Consider the following 27,282-nt stretch of genomic DNA (forward strand, 5'->3'; position numbering starts at 1 on the left):
TAGCCTTAGATACCCCCAAAAACGTAATAAAAGGTGCAATGTTTGCTCTAGGTCTAGGTACCTATAGTCACATACTTGAAGGCAATATACAGGTATGGGACCCATTATCCAGAATGCTTGGGACCTGGGGTTTTCTGGATAAGGGGGTCTTTCCGTAATTTGGACCTCCTACCTTAAGTTTACTAAGAAAATTATTTAAATAGTATTTAAACCCAATAGTATTGTTTTGGCTCTAATATGGATTAATTATATCTTATTTGGGATCAAGTACAAGTTACTGTTTTATTATTACAGAGAAAAAGGAAACCATTTTTAAAAATGAATTATTTGATTAAAATGAAGTCTATGGGAAAATAAGCTTTCCGCAATTTGGAACTTTGTGGATAATGGGTTTCCGGATAAGGGGTCCGATACCTCTATATTCTTGAAGTTGCAATATTTATATATCACAAATCCACGCAAAAGTTGATTGGCCACTACTGCACCTGTGTACAATATTGCACCTATTATTACATTACCTCAAATGTGCCAAATAAACCAGTGTGTTTCAAACATTAAACAGAAAAGATGTACATCGCCCTGTCAGAGAATAAATATTGTGCCACCTGTAATAAAAAATCATCAACAACAGCTATTGCTGAATGTGGAAAAAAAGAGTTCCCACAAAAGAACTGAGGGTGGAAGGAAAGCGTGGAGAGAGACAGCTTTAACTCCAATACCCAATAGACTATGCATTACACAGTCTGACACAATGGGGCGTATTTACTATGCTGTGTAAAACTAATTCGCTGAAAAAACGGTGTAAAAAAATTACCCTGTTTCTTTTTTACATGGCAAATTTTCACAGCATAATAAATATGCCCCAATATGTGTTTGGGATTGGCTAGCCTCATATACCAACAGTAAAAAAAAAAAAACTAAAGGCCACGCTTGCTTTAGAGACAATAATTGGGACTGTAATAAACTTTTGTTTATTGTGCAGCACCATTTAGGGCTCTGGCACACGGGGAGATTAGTCGCCCGCGGCAAAACTCCCTGTTCGCGGGCGACTAATCTCCCCGAGTTGCCTTCCCCTGCCATCCCACCGGCGAACATGTAAGTCGCCGGCGGGATGGCAGACGCGGCAGCGCAATTTCGCGCAAATCGCCGAAAAAGCCTCGCAAGTCTTTTTCTGTGATTTCCCCAAATCGCCCCGCCGCGTCTGCCATCCCACCGGCGACTTACATGTTCGCCGTTGGGATGGCAGGGGAAGGCAACTCGGGGAGATTAGTCGCCCGCGAATAGGGAGTTTTGCCGCGGGCGACTAATCTCCCCGTGTGCCAGAGCCCTTAGAGATATTTGTGTGTGTTTGTGTCTGTGTTTTATACATTGTGTGGAAATGAAATCACAGATACAAATGAAGTCACACCGGTGAGTCAGATTAAGATGCGCTCCGGTTAACTATTAATAATACTTTAGGTCATCTATAAAAGAAATATGACTAATCACACTTTGGGAGTTTTCAAAGAAAGACAAGGCAACTAATAAGTAACAAATGAAGCCTGACAGTCAGTACAGGTATGGGATCTACATACCATAAGTATGCAAAAAATAATTTAAACATTAAACCCAATAGGATTGTTTTGCCTCCAATAAGGATTCATTATATTATTATAGTGAAAAAAAAAATTGAAAATTGTTTTTTAAAATGTAAGTAATTTGATTACTAACAGGCTGGTGGCTGACTGAATCAACTGCTTTTTCAATTCAACAAAAAAAAGGGATAAGTATTTTTTATTAACTTTATTCAGAATCACTGTGTTTTCTAACTGTTGGGTTTAAATTTTTTCAAAAGTATTTGCTCTTTTTGGTGCCAATTTACAAAGTTTGGTTAACTATAAGGCTTACAGCAGGTTTGCCAGAGTTACATTCCTTTGTAATTACCCTCAGTTTGAGGGGGTGGGGTTTGATTAGTTGACCTTAACAGACTGTTGAAATAGAACCACTGGCACTCCAGTGGAGCTTGCTCTGGTGGTAGGTGTTCTATAAGTGATTGCTCTTTAAGTGGGGGCTCTATAAGTGGAGTTATAATCACAGGAGTTACAAACTAAGGGAGTTAAAACAAGGTAAAAAAAAAAAAAAAATTTTTTGTTTATTTAATAGCCTTTTTTCACCAATTTTTGTTTAACTGTTTCTGTAACTGGGAGAATGAGTGGCAGCAACATTGAAGGTATGACACAGTGCACAGCCTGCCGCATGTATGCAGTTGTGGAACAACAGTTCCAAAGTGCATACCTCTGTTGTGGATGTGAGCGAGTTGCCACTTTAGAGGCTCGCGTTAGAGCACTAGAGGAACAAGTTGCAACACTGCGTTCTATTGACAATCTTGAAAGAAGTCTCTTGCTAACTGAACAAGAACTAGCGGGGTCAGATAGTATGGGGGGAGGGGAGCAAGGAAAGGATGATAGGGCAGTAAGCTGGGTGACAGTTAGAAAATCGAGTGTGGGGAAAAGAAAAAGGGAGGCTGCTCCAGGGTTTGCGCATCCCAACAGATTTGCCAGATTGTGTGAAGAAGATGGGAGTGTGAACTCTGGACTGGCGGTTCTAGATGAGGCTGATCTCTCTAACAGCCGGGAGACCAGTTTCTCTAGTAGTGGTGGGGAGGAGAGCAGAGCTAGGCCTAAACAGATGGTGGTTATAGGGGATTCGATCATTAGGAAAGTGGACAGGGTAATCTGTCGAGCGGATCGCTTCAACCGGACAGTTTGCTGTCTTCCTGGTGCCAGGGTTCGGCATGTGGTTGATCGGGTCGACACATTATTGGGAGGGGCTGGGCATGACCCGGCTGTCTTGGTACATATCGGTACTAACGACAAAATGAACGGTAGGTGGGGGACCTTAAAGAGTGAGTTCAGGGATCTAGGCTCTAAAATTAAGCAAAGGTCCTCCAATGTAATTTTTTCGGAAATTTTGCCGGTGCCGCGTGCTAGTTTAGGGAGACAGCGGGAGCTTAGGGAGCTAAATGCGTGGCTAAAGTCTTGGTGTAGGAAGGAAGGGTTTGGGTTCCTAGAGCACTGGGCTGACTTTTCTTTGGGGTACAATCTATACAGCCCTGACGGATTGCACCTCAATGGAAGGGGGTCTACTGTGCTAGGGGAGAGAATGGTTAAGAGGCTGGAGGAGTGTTTAAACTAGACAAGGGGGGGGTTGGTAAGCTAGATTCTTATGGGAGAGCTAGTGTAGATGGGGCAGTGGGACCAGTAAAGGGTTGTGGGGGAGGAGTGAGGGGGGCATATAGTTTATCAGATAAGGAGCTTCCATTGTTACAAGGGAAACAGACTAATTTTCACCTTAGCTCTAACTGTCCTTTAGCTAATGTAAACTGTAGAGGAAGAAGTAGTAATCTCCGCTGCATGCTGGCTAATGCGCGTAGCTTGTCGGGAAAAATAGGGGAGCTGCAGGCTATTGCATGTATTGAAAATTATGACTTAATTGGTATCACTGAGACCTGGTGGGATGAAAAATGCGACTGGGCAGTGAATTTAAATGGGTATACGCTTTTTAGGAGGGACAGAGGGATTAAAAAGGGTGGAGGGGTTTGTCTTTATGTAAAGTCAGATTTAAAGCCATGTAATAAAGACATTACCAATGAAAACGTTGAATCTCTTTGGGTAGAAATTTCAGTAGGGCTGAAGGTCACAAAGAAAATGATCATTGGTGTATGCTATAAACCACCCCGTATAGATGAGGGGGATGAGGCCCAGCTACTTTTGCAAATGGAGGAGGCTTCAAAATTGGGTCAAGTTGTTATTATGGGGGACTTTAATTATCCGGACATTGACTGGAGTAATGGGGTGGCTAAGTCAGAAAAAGCTAGTAGGTTTGTAAATATGCTAAATGACAACTTTTTATTTCAGGTGGTTCAAGAACCTACTCGGAATGAGTCTATTTTGGACCTGGTAATATCTAATAATACTGAACTTATCTCTAACATTTGTGTGGGTGAGCATTTGGGGAACAGTGATCACAACATGGTCTCCTTTGAGATAATGCTACAGAGACAGCTCTATAAGGGAGTAACTAAAACGCTCAATTTTAGACGTGCAGACTTTGCCAGTTTAAGGGCATCTCTGCAATGTGTCAACTGGGAAAGGCTTTTCATGGGGTTAGACACAGAAGGAAAATGGAACATCTTTAAAACATTGCTTTGCAGGTATACACAACAGTATATTCCCCTTGTAAGCAAGGAGAGGCATCGCAAAGCAAAACCCTTATGGCTGAATAAAAGAGTTAAGGTCGAGGTTGGTAATAAAAAACGTGCTTTTAAAGCATTCAAGTTAGCTGGGACAGCGGAAACTTTCATCAGGTACAAGGAAGCAAATAAAGCATGCAAAAAAGCTATCAGGCAAGCTAAAATAGAGATGGAAAGGGATATTGCAGCTAGGAGTAAAAAGAATCCAAAATTATTTTTTAATTATGTGAATAGTAAAAAAATGAAGCAAGAAGGGGTGGGAACTTTATTATCACGGGGAGGTACGTTGGTTGATGAGAACGGGGAAAAAGCTGAAATTTTGAACTCTTATTTTTCATCTGTCTATACATCTGAGGAGCCAGATAATGAAGGCTTCCCTTTTAATATACCCAGTGCTAGTAATTTAGCTACTGGCGCATGGGTCACTCAGGAGGAAATTCAAAAGAGACTTGAACATGTAAAGGTAAACAAAGGTCCAGGACCGGATGGGATTCATCCCAGGGTATTAAATGAGCTGAGCGCTGTGATTGCCAAGCCTCTTCACATAATTTTTCAGGATTCGTTGAGGTTTGGCATGGTGCCGAGAGACTGGCGGATTGCTAATGTGGTGCCGTTATTTAAAAAGGGATCTCGTTCTCAGCCTGAAAACTATAGGCCTGTTAGTCTGACATCAGTAGTAGGAAAGCTTCTGGAAGGGGTAATAAGGGATAGGATAGTTGAATACATTGCAGTTCACAATACTATTAGTTTGTGCCAGCATGGTTTTATGCGTAACAGATCTTGCCAGACTAATTTAGTTGCCTTTTATGAGGAGGTGAGCAGGAACCTTGATGCTGGAATGGCAGTTGATGTCATCTACTTAGATTTTGCTAAAGCGTTTGATACAGTACCGCACAGAAGGTTAATGATCAAATTGAGGAATATTGGCCTAGAACATAATATTTGTAATTGGATAGAAAACTGGCTGAAGGATAGAGTACAAAGAGTGGTGGTAAATGGAACATTTTCTAATTGGGCCAGTGTGGTTAGTGGAGTACCGCAGGGGTCAGTCCTTGGTCCTTTGCTTTTTAACTTGTTTATTAATGACCTGGAGGTGGGCATAGAGAGTACTGTTTCTATTTTTGCTGATGACACTAAATTGTGCAAAACTATAAGTTCCATGCAGGATGCTGCCGCTTTGCAGAGCGATTTGACAAAATTGGAAAACTGGGCAGCAAACTGGAAAATGAGGTTCAATGTTGACAAGTGCAAAGTTATGCACTTTGGTAGGAATAATATAAACGCAAACTATCTACTGAATGGTAGTGTGTTGGGGGCATCCTTAATGGAGAAGGATCTAGGGGTTTTTGTAGATCACAAGTTGTCTAATTCCAGGCAGTGTCATTCTGTGGCTACTACAGCAAATAAAGTGCTGTCTTGTATAAAAAAGGGCATTGACTCAAGGGATGAGAACATATTTTTGCCGCTTTATAGGTCCCTGGTAAGGCCTCACCTTGAGTATGCAGTGCAGTTTTGGGCTCCAGTCCTTAAGAAGGATATTAATGAGCTGGAGAGAGTGCAGAGACGTGCAACTAAACTGGTAAAGGGGATGGAAGATTTAAGCTATGAGGTTAGACTGTCGAGGTTGGGGTTGTTTTCTCTGGAAAAGAGGCGCTTGCGAGGGGACATGATTACTCTGTACAAGTACATTAGAGGGGATTATAGGCAGTTGGGGGATGTTCTTTTTTCCCATAAAAACAATCAGCGCACCAGAGGTCACCCCTATAGATTAGAGGAACAGAGCTTCCATTTGAAGCAGCGTAGGTGGTTTTTCACGGTGAGGGCAGTGAGGCTGTGGAATGCCCTTCCTAGTGATGTGGTAATGGCAGACTCTGTTAATGCCTTTAAGAGGGGCCTGGATGAGTTTTTGAACAAGCAGAATATCCAAGGCTATTGTGATACTAATATCTACAGTTAGTATTACTGGTTGTATATATATAGTTTATGTATGTGAGTGTATAGATTGGTTAGTATAGGTTGTGTGCTGGGTTTACTCGGATGGGTTGAACTTGATGGACAATGGTCTTTTTTCAACCCTATGTAACTATGTAACTATGTAACTATGTAACATGGAGTCTGTGGGAGATGGCCTTCGGTAGTTCAAAACTTTCTGGATAGCAGGTTTTTCGATAAGGGATGCTATACCTGTACCTGAATTACAGGAGCACCGGTCACAAAAAAACAGTGGATTTATTAACAGAACACAGCATAGTTGCTTAACTCCACAAAAGTAAGTACTCAGAAACAATCAGAAAATAAAATTTTAGCATCCTCAAAAAAAAGTTGTACAGTGTCCAATGTATATTCCTGGTAGGACTGATTTGTGGAAACTAAATTGTATCTAAAGCGCATAATAGATACAGATCCTGGTATACCCTTAACCCCTGCGCAGAGCTAAAAGTAATATAGTAAACTTTGATAACATTGTTTTTAAACTTTTCCACAACTAGATTACAGATTACCAAATTATTTAATGAGTGGTTTCAAGAAGAAGTCAAAGGCCACACAGTAACTCTAAGGGGCACATTTACTAATCCACGAACGTCCGAAAAGCGTCCGAATGCGTTTTTTTCGTAATGATCGGTATTTTGCGACTTTTTCGATCACTCAATACAAAAAAGTCGCGACAATTCGCGAAAGTCGTAATGGCTATGAAAAAGTCGCAACAATTCACGAAAGTCATAATGGCTATGAAAAAGTCGCAACAATTCACGAAATTTGTAACGGCTACGAAAAAGTCGCGACAATTCACGCAAGTCGTAACGGCTACGAAAAAGTCGCAAAAAAATACGAAAAAGTCGCAAAATGTTCGTTTTCCAATCCGAATTTTTTCCATTCGAATTCATGGATTAGTAAATCAGCCCCTAAGGGTGAAGAAACATGGAGCTACTAATAGCAGCTACTTTTCATGGCTAGTAAAATAGACAATGCTGATCATTTACTGATAATTGTCTCTACGTGTGTTTTTGCAGAGGCAATTCACATTATAGTCTATGGAAAGGTATTTTCTGGAGTTGAGTAGCCATGAAAAAGTAGCAGCTACTAGCAGCTCTATGTGTCTTCACCCTACGAGGTTGCAGTGGATCTGCATAGGATTTGAGGCACAGTGCAATATTTATTTGGCACTGATTAAACATATCCTGTTCCTTTGAAAATATTTTTGCATCTATATCGTTAAACTGAAATTAAACCCAAAAAGTGGTGTATGCATAATAAAAGAAAATCTAATTCTAAGCAACTTTGCATTTACATTTTTAAGTAACTTTAAAACAATTAAAATCCCTAACGAATGTATATTGGAACAGTTGCTTAGAATTCGATTTTCTTTTTATGAAAAGGGTACACAATTATACAAAAACAGATTTTTGGGTGAAGACCCCTTTAAATAAAGCTTTCCAAGAGTGTGATCCTATGATGACCAATGTTGTGCAAACATGAGAAACAATGGATAACATTGGCAACCCTTTTTGGAAGGTTCAAAAATTTACCAGCACTTTTAATATACATTTCTGTTGCTGTTTTTTAAAAACCACTTTGTGCAGCTTAATCTTTTTATTGGTGTTGATGGCTTATTAACCCTGCTGCACACACTGCAAAATTATGCGTAATTATTATTATAAAAAATTGTTACTAAATATGAAATCCCCTAGTTAGAGAAAAGAAAATACACAAAATATATCAAAAGCTTTTGTCTATTTTTATGGTAGATTTTACTGGGGGCACAAACTCAGCATTTGACTGATTTTATTCCACAGGAATGGATGACTGGTGTGGACAGCTGGTGGCCCTTTAATAGGCGTGTACAGCAAATCCTTATAATGTAGTCTTTATAATGTATTGAGGATTTTAATAAACTAAAATACCTTGTTCTTCATATGTGGCAGTTTATAATGGTCCAAAACTGAAGGTAAACTGCTGGTTTTATATAAGAGATTTGTTGCCATAACACATTCCAATGTATATGCTGCACCCTGCAATAAAAATATGACAGCATATTAGTACTTCCTGTTAATTAAAATATTTGTAAAAGCTAAAAGGAATGCATCCCATGCCCCAGTCTATCTGGTTAAAGGAGAGGGAAAGTTACAATCACTGGGGGGGTGGCAAAATGTTAGACACACCACAGTGTTTACAATCGCTTACCTGAAACCCCTGGCCGGTGCTCGTGTTAGGAGAAAACTGCACTGGCCCATTGTAAATGTAGGTGAGCAATCCTTTTCCTTCTTTCTCCTTTCGCAGTGATCCTGGGGCCCGTGCATGCACAGTTGAGCAAAAAAAAAAAAAGGCAGCTTTTTTTTGTTGATGTTCAGCTTTTCACTCTACTGCGCATGCACAAAGACAGAAGGAGAAAAGAGAAACACTCACTCACATACACCCCAGCCAGTGCAGTTTTCTGCTAACAGGAGCTCCAGGAGTTTTGGTAAGCGATTACAAGCACTGAGGGGTGCCTAATATTTTGCCCCCCCTAGTGGATGTAACTTTCCTTCTCCTTTAATCATCACAGTGCTCAATCCAAGCAGAACTTGTTATCAAATTATGTTCTGCCTGTGTAAGCCTGCATTATTGATTGTATGAACTTTACAGTACATGTGCAATTTTCAGATGTCAATGTCACTGAGGGAAATGTACAGTAAATGTCAGAGCGAAAATGGCCTCCGGGTGAAAGCTGTTATTTGTTTTATGAATATAGTCGCATTGATGAAGGGAGGAGATATATGCAGTACAAATTATGCAGTTTTTGGGTAGGAGAGATATCTGACTGACATCTAAAAGCTTGGGAGTTTATATAGCAGTCAATGGAAGTTGTCATAGGCAAAATCAAGCCTTTTTTTTTTCAATTCAAGATTTTTTTTAATTTTTTCGAGTTTGTAAACTCACAAATTTGAGGCATTCGAGTTTTTTGTATTTTGTATTTGAGTTTTTTAATAAATAAGCAAACATTGAAGTTTTTTTAAAATGCAAATTTATTCAAAGTAGAAAAAAACTCATTCACTAACATTCACAAACTCGAAAACTGATAAAGAAGCCCAGAGGTCTTAAGTAACACAAACTGCACTGAATGCATTCAGAATATTTTCCATATATTGTTATAATCCGCACTGTAAACTGATGCTTAAGTAGATGAAGTAAAATTATTCTTCTGCATGTGTACATAGAAAATAGGTTTGATTGTGTTCTTTATTTACCTACCTCTACATATTTGTTTTTCAATCTGTGTGTGTGGCCAACAGTAAATTGCTTTATACATAAAAGAAGACAAGTGCCCAGGCAGTAAATATATTTATTGCACCATGAATGCTGGTATGCAATGAGTGATGCATACTGGTACAACAAATATCTTTTAACTACGTAGCAACATAGCATGCTTCATATATATTATTGGGCAACAGATAATTGCTTACCTAAATGTAACTCTATACAATGTTATTTTTCTGTTTAGGTACAGTGAACCTCAGTGGTGAGCATGACACCGTGCAGTTAAAGCAGTTAGTGAACAATGCTGCATTAAAAGACTGGAAAGCATGACATTGTTTCATTGGTTTTATTGCTTGCCTGCAGCTATTTTATTTATGGTCCCTTAAGAAAGGCATTTCAAGGCCCCAACTTTAATGAGAATTTCCTAATGTTCAGGGAAACACTAGACCACACGCCCAATAAGCTGTGTATCTAGCCAAGCCTTTTTTAAAGGAAGAGTAAAAAAAACTATAAAAACACAATCATAAATAGAAATACTTGAAATTACCAGCCTTCAATATAGTGAATTTTAAAAAAGAAACAACATTTCTTGATTACAGCAGTTACATGGTGAGGTAGAAAATGCCATTTAAATAATAACAATCCTACATTGTTACACTCTTCCGCCGTTGTGAAGAGTGTTGCCCCAGAAGGGATATAAAATTGTATTAAAGAACCAGTGTCAGACTAAGCATCCTAGGGCTCACCAGAGAACCAGACATCCAAGGCCCACTTTCACAACAATTAGATGAAGACAGTGGCAAATGGTTTAGAGGTAATAAAGGCTTATGGAGGAAATAATAAAGGGCTAATGGGGCCAAGGCAGGGCCCACCTGAAGATCCTTTGATACTTTGCAGACCATTCATGTGGAGAGAGAGTTGAAGGGTTCCTGTCCTGACCAAAAATCTGTCTGCAAACACAGAAAAAAGGTCTCTTCTACATATATTCTTTTGCTATAGCCTCCTTCAGTTCTTGCTGGAACCTTACCGCCAATAGAGCACAATTGCATTATACATTGGTGTATTTTAGCCAGAGGAGAATTGCCTAAACATAATGATGTCTGTAAATGCTAGTTACATTAATCTGGTAAATGAAACCACATACAGTATAATATTTGTTTTGCCTGTTTAGTTCAAGAAGTAACAATGGTTATATGGCAGGCAAAACACATGTTCAGTTCCAGCCCTGTAAAAAGAGTCCAGGTGGAACAAGGGGATGTTCAGCACAAGCCCTGTGGAAGACCAGGAGGAACAAGGGGATATACTGCTCCTTTACACTTATTCTCATTACAGTGTATAAATCTATCCCACCTGTATGTTGACAGTAAAACCTTCTTTCTTCTAATCTCACTGCTTGTCTTCTTGTCACCTGCACTGCCCTAGGGATACAATTTGTAAGGCATATCTTTATACACTATGCGATCACGTAGCCAATATGGTGTTTCATGTCTAACACAAACAACTCAAATTTGTCATACCTTTTTGTTGTAAGTAAAAGTGGAAAAACATGTCTGTGTTGTTGAGCCCATACTTAAAAGAGTGAGTGGTCCTGAGCATAAGTAAAAAATGTGGTCTAAAATTACTACAGACTTGCCATTTGCCTTTATAAGATTAATTTTCCTGCTTCTGCTTTCTACTTCTTATATTACTGAAAGCAAGCATGGAGCAGGCCAGTCCTAATATCTGCCATGTTAAAAATAAATTAATTAGAAATTACTGTGTTGCCTGTTTCACCTGTTGTAACACAGCAGAATAATGCAACCCACTGCTATCCAAGCAGCTTATTACATCCCTATAGCCCCTTATTAAGCTTCTGCATGTGGCCTGGTTTTTGTTTACTCATATACAGGTCACTAACACAATGATTTAGGTAACGCTTGATAAAAGAATAAAATGATAATCTAAGTGGCAGATTTACAATTGGGGAAAAATTGCTGCCCTTATTTTAAGCTATGTTTAGATTCTGCTTTTATAATTCTTGTTTTTTTTTCATCAAAGTTTGCCAGCCTTAAACAAAACATCACTGCAAAGTAAAATTTGATTGAAATATTATTGTTTAGGTAGTGTAAATTTTTTTTCCCTTAACTTATTTATACATTATTTGGGTAGCTTTTTCTATTAAATAAATCATTGAAATGATTATCATTACAAAACATGCATAGTTATTTGCTTAAGATTGTAAATTGTGCAAAAACTTCCTTCTATAATCACAGACCTGCAGGTCACTTACTTTAAAGCAAAACAGATCAAGTTATATTCATATTTATAGGGTAAATACCTTGTTTTTCTTACCTTGAGGTGAAAGAGTTGTATGTTGTCTATATACAAAACACAGATAACCACGTTATGCAGCTAAAAGCAACAAATAGCTTCCGATTCTTTGTAGTCACAACACACACACTGTTCTTTCCCCTCCCAAGCACTCTGTGAGCTCACTGTTAGGTAGCAACAGGCCAACAAAATAATTCCAGTTAACCATTTCAGTGTACACTGACTGTTTCAACTGATTAAAGAGAAATATTGGTATATGGTTACTATAACATCAGTTTAATTTTTAGTCTAGTAAATGCACAGAAACAGTACTCAAACTGAAATGTCACAGAGATTTTTTTTTTATCAATGGCTGTAATCATAAGGTTAAAAGGATTGGTACTATCAGTCACCAGAGAATAACAACATTTTGACCTCTATGGCTACCTTTAGGTAAAAGCTACAAATTAAGTCCCCAAACTGGTTCAGGTGGTTTTTGTGCCTTTGAAGATTCTTTTGTTGAGTGTTTGTTGTTGATGTACAATATAAATTTGAGCACCAGCAGTCCTCCACTCACATTCCCCATCTCAGTCTTCATTAATGCGCTAACATGGTATTTCAAGCCTGAGCATAAGTGTAAATAAATTCCTCTGCTGAAACATAACAAAACTGGTTCACAATACATACAACAAATCTGTTTTGAAATCTATATCATTCAAAGTGAATCAATAATAGAGCTTGAAGACCTGTGCTTTTTTCCATGAATACAATACTGACTGCATTTCATTAGCATTATTACTATCTTAACCATGATTCATTTTCATTCTTGGTTCCTGGTTTCTAGGAGCAGGCCAAGGTATCCCCTGTGGAACTGCACCCCATGCCCAGGGGCATGGGCATGGCGACATGGGTACAGACACTCCAGCAGAGAATGAGAGTATGTTTGGAGACCAGAGTGCCAGCCTCTGGTGTACATTAAACTTACATTCATCAATGTTGAATATAATTTGCCAGTTTGCTGCCAACTTCACTAATTTATTCACATTACCCTGCACAGTGGAAACATACTGTGTAGAATCTATAGGTTTGCACTATTTATTGTCACCAGCAAAAGCTGAAATAGTACAATGCCAAGCTCAAGGTCAACATTATGTATGTGCTGAAGTTATAAATCATCACAGTGTTTAGGGATTGTATGATGACAATACAACTATAGGAGTTTACAACAGCTTCCTGTAATAAGGCTACTTTGTGGTTATATTGTTCTTTTGAACAGGGAAAAAATACCATCAACAAAGAATCTCTAAGCAACCTATAATTACGTCTATGAAAATAAACATAAAAAAATGTGTTTTTAAAATAACAAAAATAACCAAATGACCAAAATGAGTACATTTATATTGATCAGTAACACAAATAATTTGTACAAAAGGAAACCTGCTGTGTCATTCCTCATGTATCATTTTTCTAAGAAAAAAAAACAAACACTTGGTAAAACTTGGGCACACCTAGCAATTTGTAACCCATGTTCAGTTAACAAGAAAGGGAAATGTGTCAGACCTAAAGTATATGATTAACAAGAAGGGATTAACTGGCCATTTCCGTGATGCATAACTATATTGTCTAGGTATAAGCATTACACATTACCGTGAAATAAATCATAAGACAAATATTTATAAGGATTATATTTTTCCAGTGGTTTGGAAATATGTAATTGCTCATAATGTTCAGGTATCATGTAACATTATGTTTACAACAAAGTTATTGGCAGGTATTTAGAATAATCTATAACCCATAATACAAATTTTAAGGGTTTTTACCTTAACTCCCAGTAAATGTTCAATATTGGTCCCAGTACCTCAAATCATTTATGTAACTCCAACTGGATGAACAAAGATTGGGCAGCATGGTGGAAAATGCATGGCCTGGTGGCCAATCAAACTTACAGGGTAATTTATGACTGCAAATGCAGTGCACAAAGTGCAATTTTGGATGCAAATAGTCATTAGTCCCATAGTTCCACAGTAATGGCAGCTGCACAAGGAGTTGTGTCCAAAAATCAAATAACAATGAATAAACCAAGGGCTCATTTATCAATGCAGGGAAAATTTGCACCTGGGCACTAACCCATAGCTACCAATCAGTGACTGGCATTTTTTATCCAGTCAATGTCAGAACAATGAATGCAAACATTTCACAGCTTGTGGTATTCCCTGAAAGTGAAAATATTCTACAAAATGTTTATATGTTGAAGTATATGAACTAATATTTTGTGGGGAAATATTTCCTTTGTATTTTGCTGCTTAGTGCTGAACATGACATGCAAACATGTAGTAATATAATGTCAATGACTTTAACTATATGTTAGAAAATGCTCTAGCTAAACCACTGTGTATTTTATACTTCGATACTAAATATCAGGTGTTCCATAGACAGGTAGAAGCCGGTTTTTCCATCATGTATTCATAGATACAGGAGGAAGTAATTTTCATACAGGCAATTTGCTTTCACAATAAGGAAAAACCTAACAATAGTTACCTCCTTTCAGTGTTTGCACTTCTTAACCAGCACTTAAGGGTATAGAGTACATGGGTCTTAGTGAAACAGATTGTTGTTATACTTTTTTATTTTACTCTAATCAATAATATTTACTACGGACAAACTGTAGCTGAAATGCAAAGCACCCAACAAATAAAAGAAAAAAGACTGAGGTTTGTGTGGGAGTAAATAGGGATCAATTGAGGAACGGCACAAAGTTAAAAAAAAAAACCAGACACAAGCCACCATATTTTTTTTCCCATTGCATAGTGGTGTATTCATGAGTGGGCTGAGGGAGACATGTATCGGCATATCCCATAACATGAGCGTCACTCAGATGTGCAAGTTAGGGAGCACTGGTGGGTAATGAGTGAAGGTGGTATGGACAGATCTTCCTTACACCAGCCAGTACTTTTAACTAGCTTTAATCAGGAACGAGGTGCAACCAGCATGGCCTAGCCTAGTAACCTTGTACTTGTGTTCAGGACATCTGTAAATGACTTTTAATGTGGTGTGTTTATATGTGCATGTTTACTCTTACAAAATACTTCAAATTGCATTTATACAGGGGGAATTCACAAAAGTGGTGATATTGAGACAAAATAATACTGGAGAATGATTTGTCGGATTTTCTGCCTTTAGATGTAACTTTGTCCACTTTTTTATGAATTTGCCTTTAGCTCTCTTAAATCTGTTTGTCTGCCATTAAACCAAGCCTAATATCTACATGAGCCTTGAAATAAGGATTTTACCAGAAGGATTTTGCATTTCATTTGCTAGTCAATTCATTTGTTAGGGACATTTCCTGAAAGAGTAATTTTAGTTTGCTTAAAAAAACCATGCATCATTTTTTTTTCAGGACAACCTGGGCTTTATAAAGTTTGTGTAATTCCACTTCTATAACAAGATATAAGGGTCTAAATACCATCTTTGTGGGGAAAAAGTGAATCAAGGGCACACGGGCCCACCCACCCGCATTTTTTCCCAGTACCCTGTTGGGCCAGTCCAACTGAATGAAATTGGTCTGATTGAATAATGTATTTGTATTACTACAGATAGTTGCTGCTACCTATGTTTGGTAAACAACAGTTACATTATTATTTGAAATTAAAAATTGTAATTGCAGATTTATAAGGCTTAGACTATGAGGCATATTTAATAATCAGCAAATTCTGCCAATTACTTTTCCTCACTTGTTTGCATTGTATAATAATATGTCAGCAAACATAAAGTGGGTTGGCTTCAGAAGGCAAAGAAAATGGTAAAAATCAAATGTCCCTGTGTAGGCAGTTAGGCCCTATTGTAAGTGCTAAAACTGTATGCAGTATGGACTTACTATGTACCCAAAACAAATACTGCTATTATTCCTAAGAGGCATTTGATAATGCTCTGAATGGACACAAGGGCTTAGTAACCTGTGCTCCAAATTTCTTATTTATTGAATGGTTAATATAGCAGAACTTTGCCTGTATGTCTATTATATGCATATTTACTTTTTATATTAGCTTACACGTGTCAGACGGAATTGTTACATGGAAACAATGCAGAAATACAGAATTTTCCCAATATGCTTTTCAGCTAATACAATGTACATTATCAGTCACGATAATATGTCTTGATAGTGTGCCATTTGTACATTTTACTGTAGGGGTCATTTATTTGTATTTCTCAATTTAAGATTATAAAAATAGGAGAATAACTCCACAAGCATTCTGTTAAAAAAGAGATTTCAAGTATGGGGCTGTGAAGATCCATGCAGCCCAAGCTGTCTCCTAATGTTCATATCTCAAGAACTCTTGTGGCTGATCTGATTTTAAAGGGCAACTATCACCCCCATACTGTTTCCCTCACCGTAGGTGCAGGCTAATGGAGCCTGCACTCCAGCTGGGAGAAACAATAGTTTTTCTTGAACAAAATAGCCCCAGCCGGTGCTAGGCTACCTGCACCAGGAGGGGCTTCCTGGCGCAGGCAGCCATGTTGTGACAAACGCATGTGCATAATGAGAGAGTGCCACAACTCGTTCATTATGCATATGTGTGTGACGTAGGAGGGTGGGCCGTATCCAGCGCTACTAAGTTATGCACATAATAAGCTAGTGGGGGTGAACTGCTCATAATGCGCATGCGTGCCAAAAAACATGACTGCCCTCAATGGGAGCTTCCTCCCAGTGTGAGTAGCCTAACACTGGCAGGGGCTATTCTTTTCAAGAAAAACTATTTTTTTACCCAACCGGAGTGTGTGATATTTATTAGCCCACACATCTGGTGGCGGAAACAATATGGGGGTAATAGGTGAACTTTAAATGGAAGAGACAATTTTTTCCTAGTGTTGCCTGGTTTATTAGGGTATGTCTGGGTTTTAGGAAACAGGGGTAAAAAATACACCCAATTCTAAATCCCTTTAAATCAACAGCCCCTGCCATCACCCATTCACCCACTGATGTCACCACCCTGCCCCATTTTGTCATGATAAGCCCAGTAACCCACAGCAACCAACTAAATGTTTAAAACAGGTGTTTGACAAATGTTACAGATTGCTTAGGTGCATTTGGCGAGGTCATCAAACAAGTGGATCTGAGACCAATTTGTCCACCCACATGCTGGGTCAAATCGGACTAATCTGATTTTTGACCTGGGTACTAAGGATTGGATCATACAGAGGGGCTTATAGGCCCATTGGATGTGGACTGCATCACCACACTGATCCTTGTCAGATAGCAAGATTAAACTGGCCTAATTAATATCTGCCCGATTTTGTCAGAAATTGGTCAGGCAGGGCAGTCGGTGGGCCCCATACAGGCTGCAGACTTGGTCATGTCTATTAGGCAAATGTGGCTAACTGCATATAGTACCTGATTGAAACAGCACAGTATCTCATTTTTTTTTTTCGTAACAAGCAACTTTTTCCGAAAGACAAATTCTCCAGTGGCCATGGAAGATGAGCAGGTTAATTTGAATTTGTTTATTCTAGTTAATTATTATATGTGGCTAATGTTTTTTTTCTAAATACATATTATGATTTGCAAAATGCAATAATAAGTGAATAGGTAAAAAGTCTAAAACTGTGTTGTCCTACATAGTCCACATATTTAAAATAAAAATTCTTAATCCCACCTTATTTCTCCAAAGTAATACATCCAATATAATTAGAGAAAATGTATATAAAAATACATAAGAACAGTATGATTGCAAAACACTGTCCTAAATGCAAATATATTCTTGCTAAATGCAGCAGCAGGAGGCTGACAAGGCAGTTACAATTTAATTAAACCAACCACTGCAAATCCTAATTCTTTTTGTTTGTACATTATATACATAATGCAGCTAAAAATTGGGAGGGAGACCAATAGTCTGTTTAATGGTGGTAATGCTGATGTCCAGCCAAGAATTATTTGCTATTTGTCAAATTCTGAATGTTAGACTACAAAATATTTATTTCACTCATTATTTGACATTTCTACCTAAGTATGCCAGCTGCAGGAATTTATAATTTACCCGGCTAAATTGTCAGTCATATTGTCTCTCAGCTGCCATCAACTTCATTTACACTGTGCTCCTCTTCTTGTTTTAGACTTGATAGCATATATAGGATATATGTATAATCACCGTTTTTCCTCAATAAGACTGCAAGCATCACAATTTGATAAAAGTTATAGTAATGCATGATATTGAATGTAATTTAGCATGAAGGTATGGAATATTTGTGCAAGAAAATGTTATATAAGTTATCAAGAATGTTTTGAAATATGGCAATACAATTTCCCCATGTTGTTCTCTTTGATTAGTTGAACCCTATTTATTCTAATGGGTGTTAGAGCAGCACTACTGAGCTTAAACGCTCTACTTAATTGTTAAGCCACATCGATTAATGAGCATTGCATTAAAATAAACACAATGCATTTCTGTATTTGCCATTCTCCTACTTACAAAGGCATACACAGGCCCACCTGGACAAGCGGATAAACATGTGCATGGTTACTTTTTTGTTGTTCCATGTTTTCAGGTCCTAATGATCAGTCAACTGATGGGAAATTTTGTCCATCAGGACATATAATACTTGATCCACCAGGATCATTTGTTGAAACAGCCCCATTTCATACCATACATGCTCAGATGGTCAGGCAGCACTGTCAAAATTAGCCAGATAGCCAGAGCAATTTTTGGTATATGTGACCAGCGTTAGACTTATAACACCACACCATTCCCCTTCACTGTGTAGAACCACCTCCTGCAGGGTTGGACTGGACCCAGTGGACCCCAGCCCTTGTCGGCCTCACTGACCCAGACCCAAACCATGCCTGTGCTCACCTGTTGCTTCCTCAGTGCCCTCCCGGAATAGTAGTAAAAGTATGTATAAGGTGCACACCCGAGTCTGACCCTGACCTCCTCCTATTCGAACCTTCTTTCTTAAAAAAGTAGACCACTACATGTGTAATGGGCCTAGAGACTAACACCCATATAACAAAAGGCACATGCTTGCCCAGGTGTAGTACCTCATAACAACCAATAAGGTGTTTGCTTTTTAACAGGTGACCAGTAAATACTGCTTCAGTTTATAATAACACAACAATACAATATTCAGAAACTACAAAGGCTTCAAACAATAACATGAAATTAAAATGTATAACCTCTTTATTGCTTCCATTTATTGCTATGTGTGTTCATTGCTTATCTGCAATATTCCATGAAGATTTCACTTTCAATCAATATGGTATTTTGTAAGTTAAATAGGGCTTGACCACTTAAAATTGCAAACTAATTTATACAGACATATGTGGATATATTAATATTTGATCTTCATTCAAACAGTATATAAAGAGAAAGGTGATGTAATGGAACAAAACAAGGAACATTTGACTTTGCAAACATTCATTCAACAATAAATGTAAGACATATGCCATTTTCTTCCATGGCAAAAGCCCTCTCCGACTTAACTGGGAAAAAAATGATCCCACTAATCCATGCAGACTTTTTCAGCTGTATGATGTTTAAGTGGTTTCTTGCATTCACTGCCTGTTTGAAACCTCCCCAGAGACCATTTGTTTGACAGATGGTCTCACATTATCCCAAGTACAATTAAGAATTTAAAGTATATTTTACAATGGTGAGCTGTCCAGGCCCTGATGCAACAAAGTAGCCCCAATACATAACATGACCAACACCCTCAGGTTCTGATGAAATGCTGTTATTTGCCAAACATGTCTCCTGGTACTTTGGCCAAATAACTCTATGCTTCTCTCATCTCTCCAGAGCACATTGCTTTTGAAGTCCTGGTCTTTGCCTAGGTGTTCATGGGCACACTTTTTCTTTTTCTAAATTTCCATCAGGACAGCAAAGGATTCTTCCTGTGGCACTTTCAATGTAAACCTAATTAATGCAGCCTCTTTCTAATGATAGACTCAAATCAGTGGCGTAACTACTATGTGCCGGGCCCCCCTACAAAATATCTTTGGAGGGGCTAATTTAAGCTAATAATAAATGTAGGGGTGCACTTTTTCCACATGCAAAGTTTGCAATTATGTTTATTTAATTTAGACAATGGACTGCAAAATGTAAACAGTGCATCATATTTGTAATATTATATTACCTTTCTCTATCAATATTGCTGAAATGAAAATCAAATATCTGTATGTTGAAACAGTAAATAATTGGCAAGTATTGTCGTTCGTTTTTACATTGCTGTACTTAAAGGAATTAGTCAGAGTGACTGGCTGCTATACATGTGCTTACGTGAGGAAAGCTTCTGAGCACATGACAAAAGAATTCTCTGGTATTTAAAGAAGATGAGTTCTTAAGTGCTGACTTTATGTACACTTTGTAGCTAGTCTGACAACTGTAACCAAACAAAAGAGAAACAAAAATTAAGAAATATTTTTTCCCGTGGATACATTTATAACACAATAATAGCAATATTGTTCCTTATCAGTGCATAGTGAGAATGTCAGATTTGCTGTTGTTTGGTTTTAAATGCCTAGTAACAACAGGAAAAGAAACATACCATTTCTGTATGATTTGTAAAAAGCATTATATTTTTATTTAAATATGCCTGTATTTTTGATTGGCATGTATTTTGGAGACAGTTAATAAGGCTCCATTACTATTGAACAGGTTGGCTTTACATAGGAACATATAAAAATTGCTTCCCTCTGTAGAAGTGATAACAAATGCACAGCAATACAACTGGGACATAATCAAACATTTGACATGTTACTCAAACATTTGACATGTGGTACATGTATGGTATTTTCCACCAATATGGATGTATGCAGTTTAGTGACTGTACAAGGCAGCACTGTTTTATTATAATAGAGAAAAAGGAAATCACTTAAAAATTTGAATTATTCGCTTAAAATTGACTTTAAAGAAAATGGAATTTCCGTAAGTTAGGGCTTTTTGTAAATCAAGTTTCCGGATAAAAGATTCCATACTGGCACTTTTATAGGCATATTTAAGCCCAAACACTTCTTGGCTCTAAAAGTCTAAAACAGTGAATTCTACAATGCAAATACAACAGAAATGCACGTTTTCTGAGAACAAAATGTATTTCCCCCTCCCCCCCAAAAAAACATGGATATGCATAGACACTCATGAAAACACAACAGAACAATTTTTAAGGTAAATAACATGCAAGATTATAAATACTGTAAAATCACAGATACATATATAAAAGTATAAGGAATATGAAAACAGTTTGTATAAAAGATCACCGGTCAAATCTAAGCTTTTTGAATAAATTACTCCAGAATTAGTCTCAGAATATTAGCATCACCAATTTTACTTGTTTACCTTTTAGATGAAATAAAAGGTTTTGCATAAATATATGTAAATGAAAATTGCAATAATTTAAATTAGCAATAATTTTAATCTTCAAGTAAAGAGTTAGCTGAAGGAAGTAAAATAGGACAAGTAACAAATTAACAACTTTATATACATTTCAGATATTAAATGTTGATATAAAAAAAGTTACATTTTAAACCTGTTTCATATAGCCAATATTCTATTGCAAAACACAAATCCAACCATTCTCCCCTTAAGCACAATGCAGACAGCAGAATTCTTAAGACTTTTTGCAAATGGATTTTATTTTTAATTCCTTGAAGCTATTCAGTTAGTTACATCTTCTGTACTGCAGTTCTCAGGCTAGTAACCTGGAAGCAGAAACAGAACATATAAAACAAAGCTTGACAACACAAATAAAAGGGAGACCGCACCATCATTTAGTTTTGGGTCAGGAAATTATAGAACAGCATGTAACACCGCACTCACAGGTCTTTAGTGAAAAGCAAAAAATACGTTTATTGAACCGACGTTTCAGTTTAAACGTTGGTTTTATAAATGTATTTTTTGCTTTTCACTAAAGACCTGTGTGTGTGGTGTTACATATATATATTAATCCAAAAGTTCCAAGCTCAGATAACTGAAGGTAGAACTATGAATGAAAAAATGTGATTGATCACCATAAGGTTATTGCCCAGGTACAAATTTGTAAAGTGTTGATAAATCAGCCCCTAACTTTTTCATTATCAAAGTGTCAAAGAAAATTAGTATCCCTACAACAAAATATTACAGATATGCAGTAATGATCACCAGAATACCACTATACTGGATGAACCAATCACAGTGCTGTATTTTATGTAAAGCATACACAGTAAAGCTCCCCTGGCAATGAATGGTCAAAACTTTAATGATTATAGCAAGCAGTTTTTTAATTGCAATGAGACAGTTATACATTTTACAATAGTTTGGTATTTGCTTAGTCAATGAATATCTCACACCTATTCCACAGTAAGAAGCAAGTTTATTTTACTTTTTAAAATCATATCCACATCTGCAAGTTTAAATAATTGTGATGCCAATTTCCCTGTAATGAAAAGAATTAACCAACAGCAGGAGGGCAAGGACACAACAGGAATTTCTTAAAGATGATATGCTGTGTCTTCCCACAATACAGCAAAGGAAATGTTACAATATTTACTTAAATATTCAAATACCATACACACAAGTGGATGTGGCTTTAAACAAAAAGGCTTGAATTTGTGCAACATTTAGGGGGACAAATATCTAGTGATTTATTAAAAGATCTTATCTGAAAAAGCATAAATGAAAAAAGACACAGAAAAAATGCGAAAACCATGACTTTTTGATATCGTTGCACAAAAGCAGCAGTAAAAAAAACCTCTAAAATCAGGAAGCAAAGACAGATTTTCCAGTTGTAAAAAAGACACCTGTAATTGACATAAACACAATCTTGAAAGCTTTTAGATTTTTTTTCAGATTGTCATGGTTTTTTTTTTTTTTACATTTTTTTAATTATTTGCCTTCCTGTTGTACATCTTTCCAGGTTTCAAATGGAGTCACTGACCCCAGCAGCCACACGATATAAAGATATATTCCTTATCTGTATATTCATTTCATTTCCCATTCATATTCCTGTCTCTCATGCAAACCACTGCCTGGTTGCTAAGGTAAACAAGACCCTAGCTACCAGATAGCTGCTGAAATTCCAGCCTGGAGAGCTGCTAAGCAAAAAGCAGAATAACAAAAAACCACAAAAATGGTGAACAACCCCTTTAAGGCTTATTTTCCACAAAGGTAGGTTCAAGGTGCACGTTTGTTGACCAACATGTAACTTGCAAGGTGACCTAAAAGCTTAAATGGAACAGCCTTAAAGGGTAGTTCACCAATAAGTTAACTTTTAATATGTTATGGAATTGTTTATTATTAGCAACGTTTTAATTTGTCAGTAGTTATATAATTAATCTGGGTTGAAAAAAACTTTAATATTTTTACTGTCTTCTGCTTCTTTAAAGCTTTCAAATGGAGATCACTGACCCCAGCATCCCCCTCAGGCCCTCTCATATTCATATTCCTGTCCCTCATTCAAATCCCAGTCTTGTTGCTATGATAAATTTAACCCCATCAACCAGATAGTTGCTCAAATTTCAAAATGGTGAGCTGCTGAACAAAAGCTAAATAATTCAAAACCCTCAACAATTAACAATAAATCATGTTTGAGAGGTGAATTACATTATGCCATAAAGTGAAGTCTATGGAGCCTTTGGAGAGCCACATCCAGCCCACAGGCCTCCAGCTGGACAGCCCTGGTCTATATCATGCTAAAAGTTAAAGGTGAACTGTGCCATGACCTGCTGGATATTCCAAAGAAGCAACCGAAACAACAGCACAGAGTAGTGATGAAAGCAAAATGAATATTGTGCATGACTGGGTGCTCATTACTACCTAAAGCACTTGTCTGTCATTACTAAATGTCTTGTTATCGTCAAGTAAAGACTGGACTTGTTATGACAACATATCAGCATAATTACTTTAAGGACTTTATAAGATTTTTTACTGTAATGTCCTGTAATGCGTCTAAACTGTATCTTCATGCACATTTTTCAGTTGTTTTTTGTTACAAAATAATAGCAAATCTATCTGGTAGTGATAAGTCTAGATCAAGTGAACCTGCTAAATAATCATGAAAACTTTTTACCCCCATCATCATACAGCTAGATGCTGTATATCAACTTGCAGTGAACTTGAAATGACAATGTACAATACACAAGCACACTGCATCTTAGTAGGCATGGCAGTTATAGATAAATGTATAATGCTGTGATATTTTGCAGCTATGTAAAGAGATTGTTATTCCTTTTTCTACAAAATCGTGTCAAAAAGGGAGAATATTTTCTCTTTAAGTAAAGTAAAACATACAAACGCACCAGGTTTGAACTGAAATCAAGATTAAGGGCTGCAAGGCACGAGTTATAACCACTCAACCATTGTGTTTTCATTTCATATTATGGATAATTTGCCCTTTTAATAGTTCCAAAAAGCTTTTACACTCACTTGGCAATGTTTCAGTAAACATTTGAAGAATATTATCGTCACTACAAAATTAAAGGAAAAATATACCCCCTTTCTGAGCTCAGTTGGGCTTATGTATAAAACATATAAAAATATAGCATATAGAAATAATATATATCTTTTTTAAACACAGACATCAAACATACCGTATATACTCGAGTATAAGCAGAGTTTTCCAGCACAAAAAATGTCCTAAAAAGGAATCCTCGGCTTGTACTCGAGTGAAGGAGTAAGGGCACTGTCACACTGTGAAGGAGTAAGGGCACCACCACCCCCCCTTCCCATGCGGCGGTCAAGTACGCACACAGGTCACGCGCAACCAAATACTGTCCATAAACTTTTTTTACATAGGTCTGACTGAATGATCTCATGTCAAAAAGAGGGGTATATTTACCTTAGATCCTAGAAAAATTGCCCACCCCATGCTGCAAACAAAACTTTAATTGTTTTTGTAAGGGTCAAGTAGTTTCCAAAGTAGTAAAGTTTTGTTTGCAGCATGGAGTAGGCAATTTTTCTAGGATCTAAGGTAAAATATACCCCTCTAATATTTTCTCTACTTGTTTTTGTAAGGGTCAAGTAGTTTCCAAAGTTGTAGAGAAAATATCAGAGGACACATAAACAAACATGACCCAATTCTGGGATTGCTCAATATTAACTTGCTGTTAGTAAATGACAGAACAATCACTTCGTCAGGTCTGGTACCATAATGTTAGCCTTCTGTATTTTACATGTGTATAAAAATCTTCATATGAGAACTGACTGTGACTATGTTTTGTTTCATTTGTCACATGGTTCCACTCCACTTTTTAAAGTAAAATTAATTTGTGAAGTTGATAGAAGAATCTTGGTCTATAGAAATAACAGTGGATGCTGGGCCTTGCATACTAGTAGCATGGTAAGGGCCAGCAGCTAAACTGTGTAACTATTAGCTTAGTTTATACAGGCATAAATGTTTCCATGGGTAGAGACCCATAGGCAACCAATTAGGAATTCTGTTTAGTTAGTATATCTTTAAGCTAAGCAATCTAATCTAATTGCTTACTGGCTGCTCTGGGTTTCTGTATGTTTGCACCTATTATAGCAAATGAATCACAACAGTCTCACTGGAGCAGTCAATATGTATTGAGGTGAGGCAAAGCCTGTAGTTTATCGTTTAAGTTTCTGTCCCTGGCTGTTGCCATCTCCACCCCCTGAAGCCACTCTGTGCACCTTCTCACCAAACCCTCATCTAGGGGGTACCCGGAAACACCACCCCCCCCTCCAATCCACCCATCGTCCTCCTCATATTCTACATCGTCATAGCGGTGATGTTCGTTCAGCAAGGAAATCTTGAGGATCTCCCTGACATCTGGGAGAGGTTTCTGTGAGGTGCATCGCGGTACCAAATCTCCTCGACTCCTGGAGCGACTGGCAAATATCGGTCTGGGATCGAGTCGCAGTTTGCGCTGCTGCTGTTTCTCTAGGTTCTTTTTCTGCAGGACCAGAAGGGCTTCGGGTGTGAGGCACAGAGTGAAGCGAACATCGGAGCAATTCAGAGAGGCGCTGTTCAGCTGTGGGTGCCTGGCTGGATTCGTTACTGGCTTTTCTTTCCCAGAGCAAGGAAGTCCTTTCTTTTGCGCGATGCTGCTCCGCGGGTGAATAACGCTATCATAGGAGCGGGTTATAGCCGAGGGGACCTGCTCCAGTACCCGGCGCGCTGGCTGTAAGGAGCCTTCTGAATGATGTACTCTGCACCTTCTCTCCAGCAGCCGATTAAGTGTGGCCGACGGCCAAGAGTTGGACAGTTCCTCTGTGCCCACAGATGCCCTCCATGGCTCCGGAGACTGTGGCTGAGCCGCTCCTCTGCAGCTGCTGTTCCTCACTGGGAGCCGGGCTGGCAGCGTGTGCTGCTGGTGCTGGATAGGGGGAAGAGGCATGTTGGGTTCTCTACCCGACTGTGTGTGTCCAAGCCGATCATAAAACCATGGTGAGAAAACTGCTTCCAGCTAAAAACTAATTGCTCTCAGTCTGCTGCTCTAATGCTGCCTGTCTGATTGATGCCTTACTCCCGGTTTTTCTGGCTCTTCCTGTTCGCTGGTATAAAATCCCTTCGATAAAACCAAGGCAAGTCTCACTGCGAGTCTTGTCGAACAGCGAAACAACAGATGGTGCTCAGCTTCCCTTCCCACCTTTTTAGCTTGGACTATTAGGAAAACTCCGCCCCGTACCGTAACTGTGCTGGAAGCTAATCGCGGGAAGGCGGGGCTTAGAGATAATGGCGCTCTATGTTCGATCAGACGCATGCAAACATATGCTGTGATGCATAGGAATTTATACTGTAGTTGCGTGCCAGGAAATAAATATCACAGCAATAATTATGCCTCGTCAGCTTGCAAAGTCACAGCAATACTATACTGCATATGTATACACCCAGAAATTGCCTTCATATGGTGTGGTTTATGAAGTATTTGTTTTGAATTTGAACCTTCCGTTCCATGTATTTCATGTAACTAGAAAGTGGAGAAACTATTAAAATATATGTTGTGATATGCAGATCATATAATTAGGTATAGCCATCCCAGAAACATAATTTTTGAAGAACAACAGGAAACTTACCACAGTGATGTCAGCTGAGAGTGGTGTTGTTGGAGCACCCTATTCTAAGCAAGACGGGAGATTTACAAGAACAGATAAACCTCCCAAAAGAGGAGTTGCTATAAGCCACATCACTCACATAGGGTACATCAGTGTATATCAATACCAGTAAAAGTGGATGAGGAAATGACTGCCTATGACAGCCGAAAAATGGATGTAGATATCTGCACATTTCTCTCAGTGGGGCGGTGGGGTACAATATGATTTTTTTCTCATATTGGCAAAATATGCAGAAGATCTAAGGAATAACCAAGCACAGCCCTTTTCAAACATATATTGAATACAAAGCACAAAACTCAGCCTTTGTTGGCCCCTCAGCAATTAAAGGGCAGTCTAATTCAGTATTTATGTTACTACTTGACCTACAATTAGCATGTTAACACATACAGGTTTAAATAATTTACACCAGAGCTGTACTTTTAAAAACCAGTCACCAGTCAAATGCTGTTCTTAGAACAATATTTCCAGTAAATCCAATTTGTGTTTAGG

General features: G+C 38.0%; 2 protein-coding genes across 3 annotated transcripts in view; both read right to left on the reverse strand.

Moving 5' to 3' along the window:
- The window catches only part of LOC101732592, a 30,807-nt gene extending 18,850 nt beyond the window's left edge, over nt 1-11,957 (reverse strand). Inside the window, exons 1-3 of one of the 2 annotated variants that reach the window (XM_031902893.1) lie at nt 11,798-11,957; nt 10,817-10,884; nt 8,134-8,241 (exon numbers count right to left, since the gene is read on the reverse strand). In XM_031902893.1, the coding sequence (XP_031758753.1) occupies nt 8,134-8,214 (81 nt within the window). In that variant the 5' untranslated portion in view covers nt 8,215-8,241; nt 10,817-10,884; nt 11,798-11,957. The remainder of the gene's footprint in view (nt 1-8,133; nt 8,242-10,816; nt 10,885-11,797) is intronic. The other variant, XM_031902894.1, reaches the window with a different exon arrangement.
- Nucleotides 11,958-21,980: 10,023 nt separating this feature from the next.
- prr18 (proline rich 18) lies at nt 21,981-26,684 on the reverse strand. The gene has a single exon (XM_004914622.4). It carries the CDS (start codon nt 26,073-26,075, stop codon nt 25,272-25,274), a length of 804 nt encoding a protein of 267 aa, XP_004914679.1. The 5' UTR covers nt 26,076-26,684; the 3' UTR covers nt 21,981-25,271.
- Nucleotides 26,685-27,282: the final 598 nt, after the last annotated feature.

The sequence above is a fragment of the Xenopus tropicalis genome, chromosome 5, assembly GCF_000004195.4.
Source record: "Xenopus tropicalis strain Nigerian chromosome 5, UCB_Xtro_10.0, whole genome shotgun sequence".
NCBI lineage: Eukaryota > Metazoa > Chordata > Amphibia > Anura > Pipidae > Xenopus > Xenopus tropicalis.

Excerpts from the sequence above, each read along its gene's own strand:
- prr18 (XM_004914622.4), bottom strand. The coding sequence starts at position 26,075 with ATGCCTCTTCCCCCTATCCAGCACCAGCAGCACACGCTGCCAGCCCGG.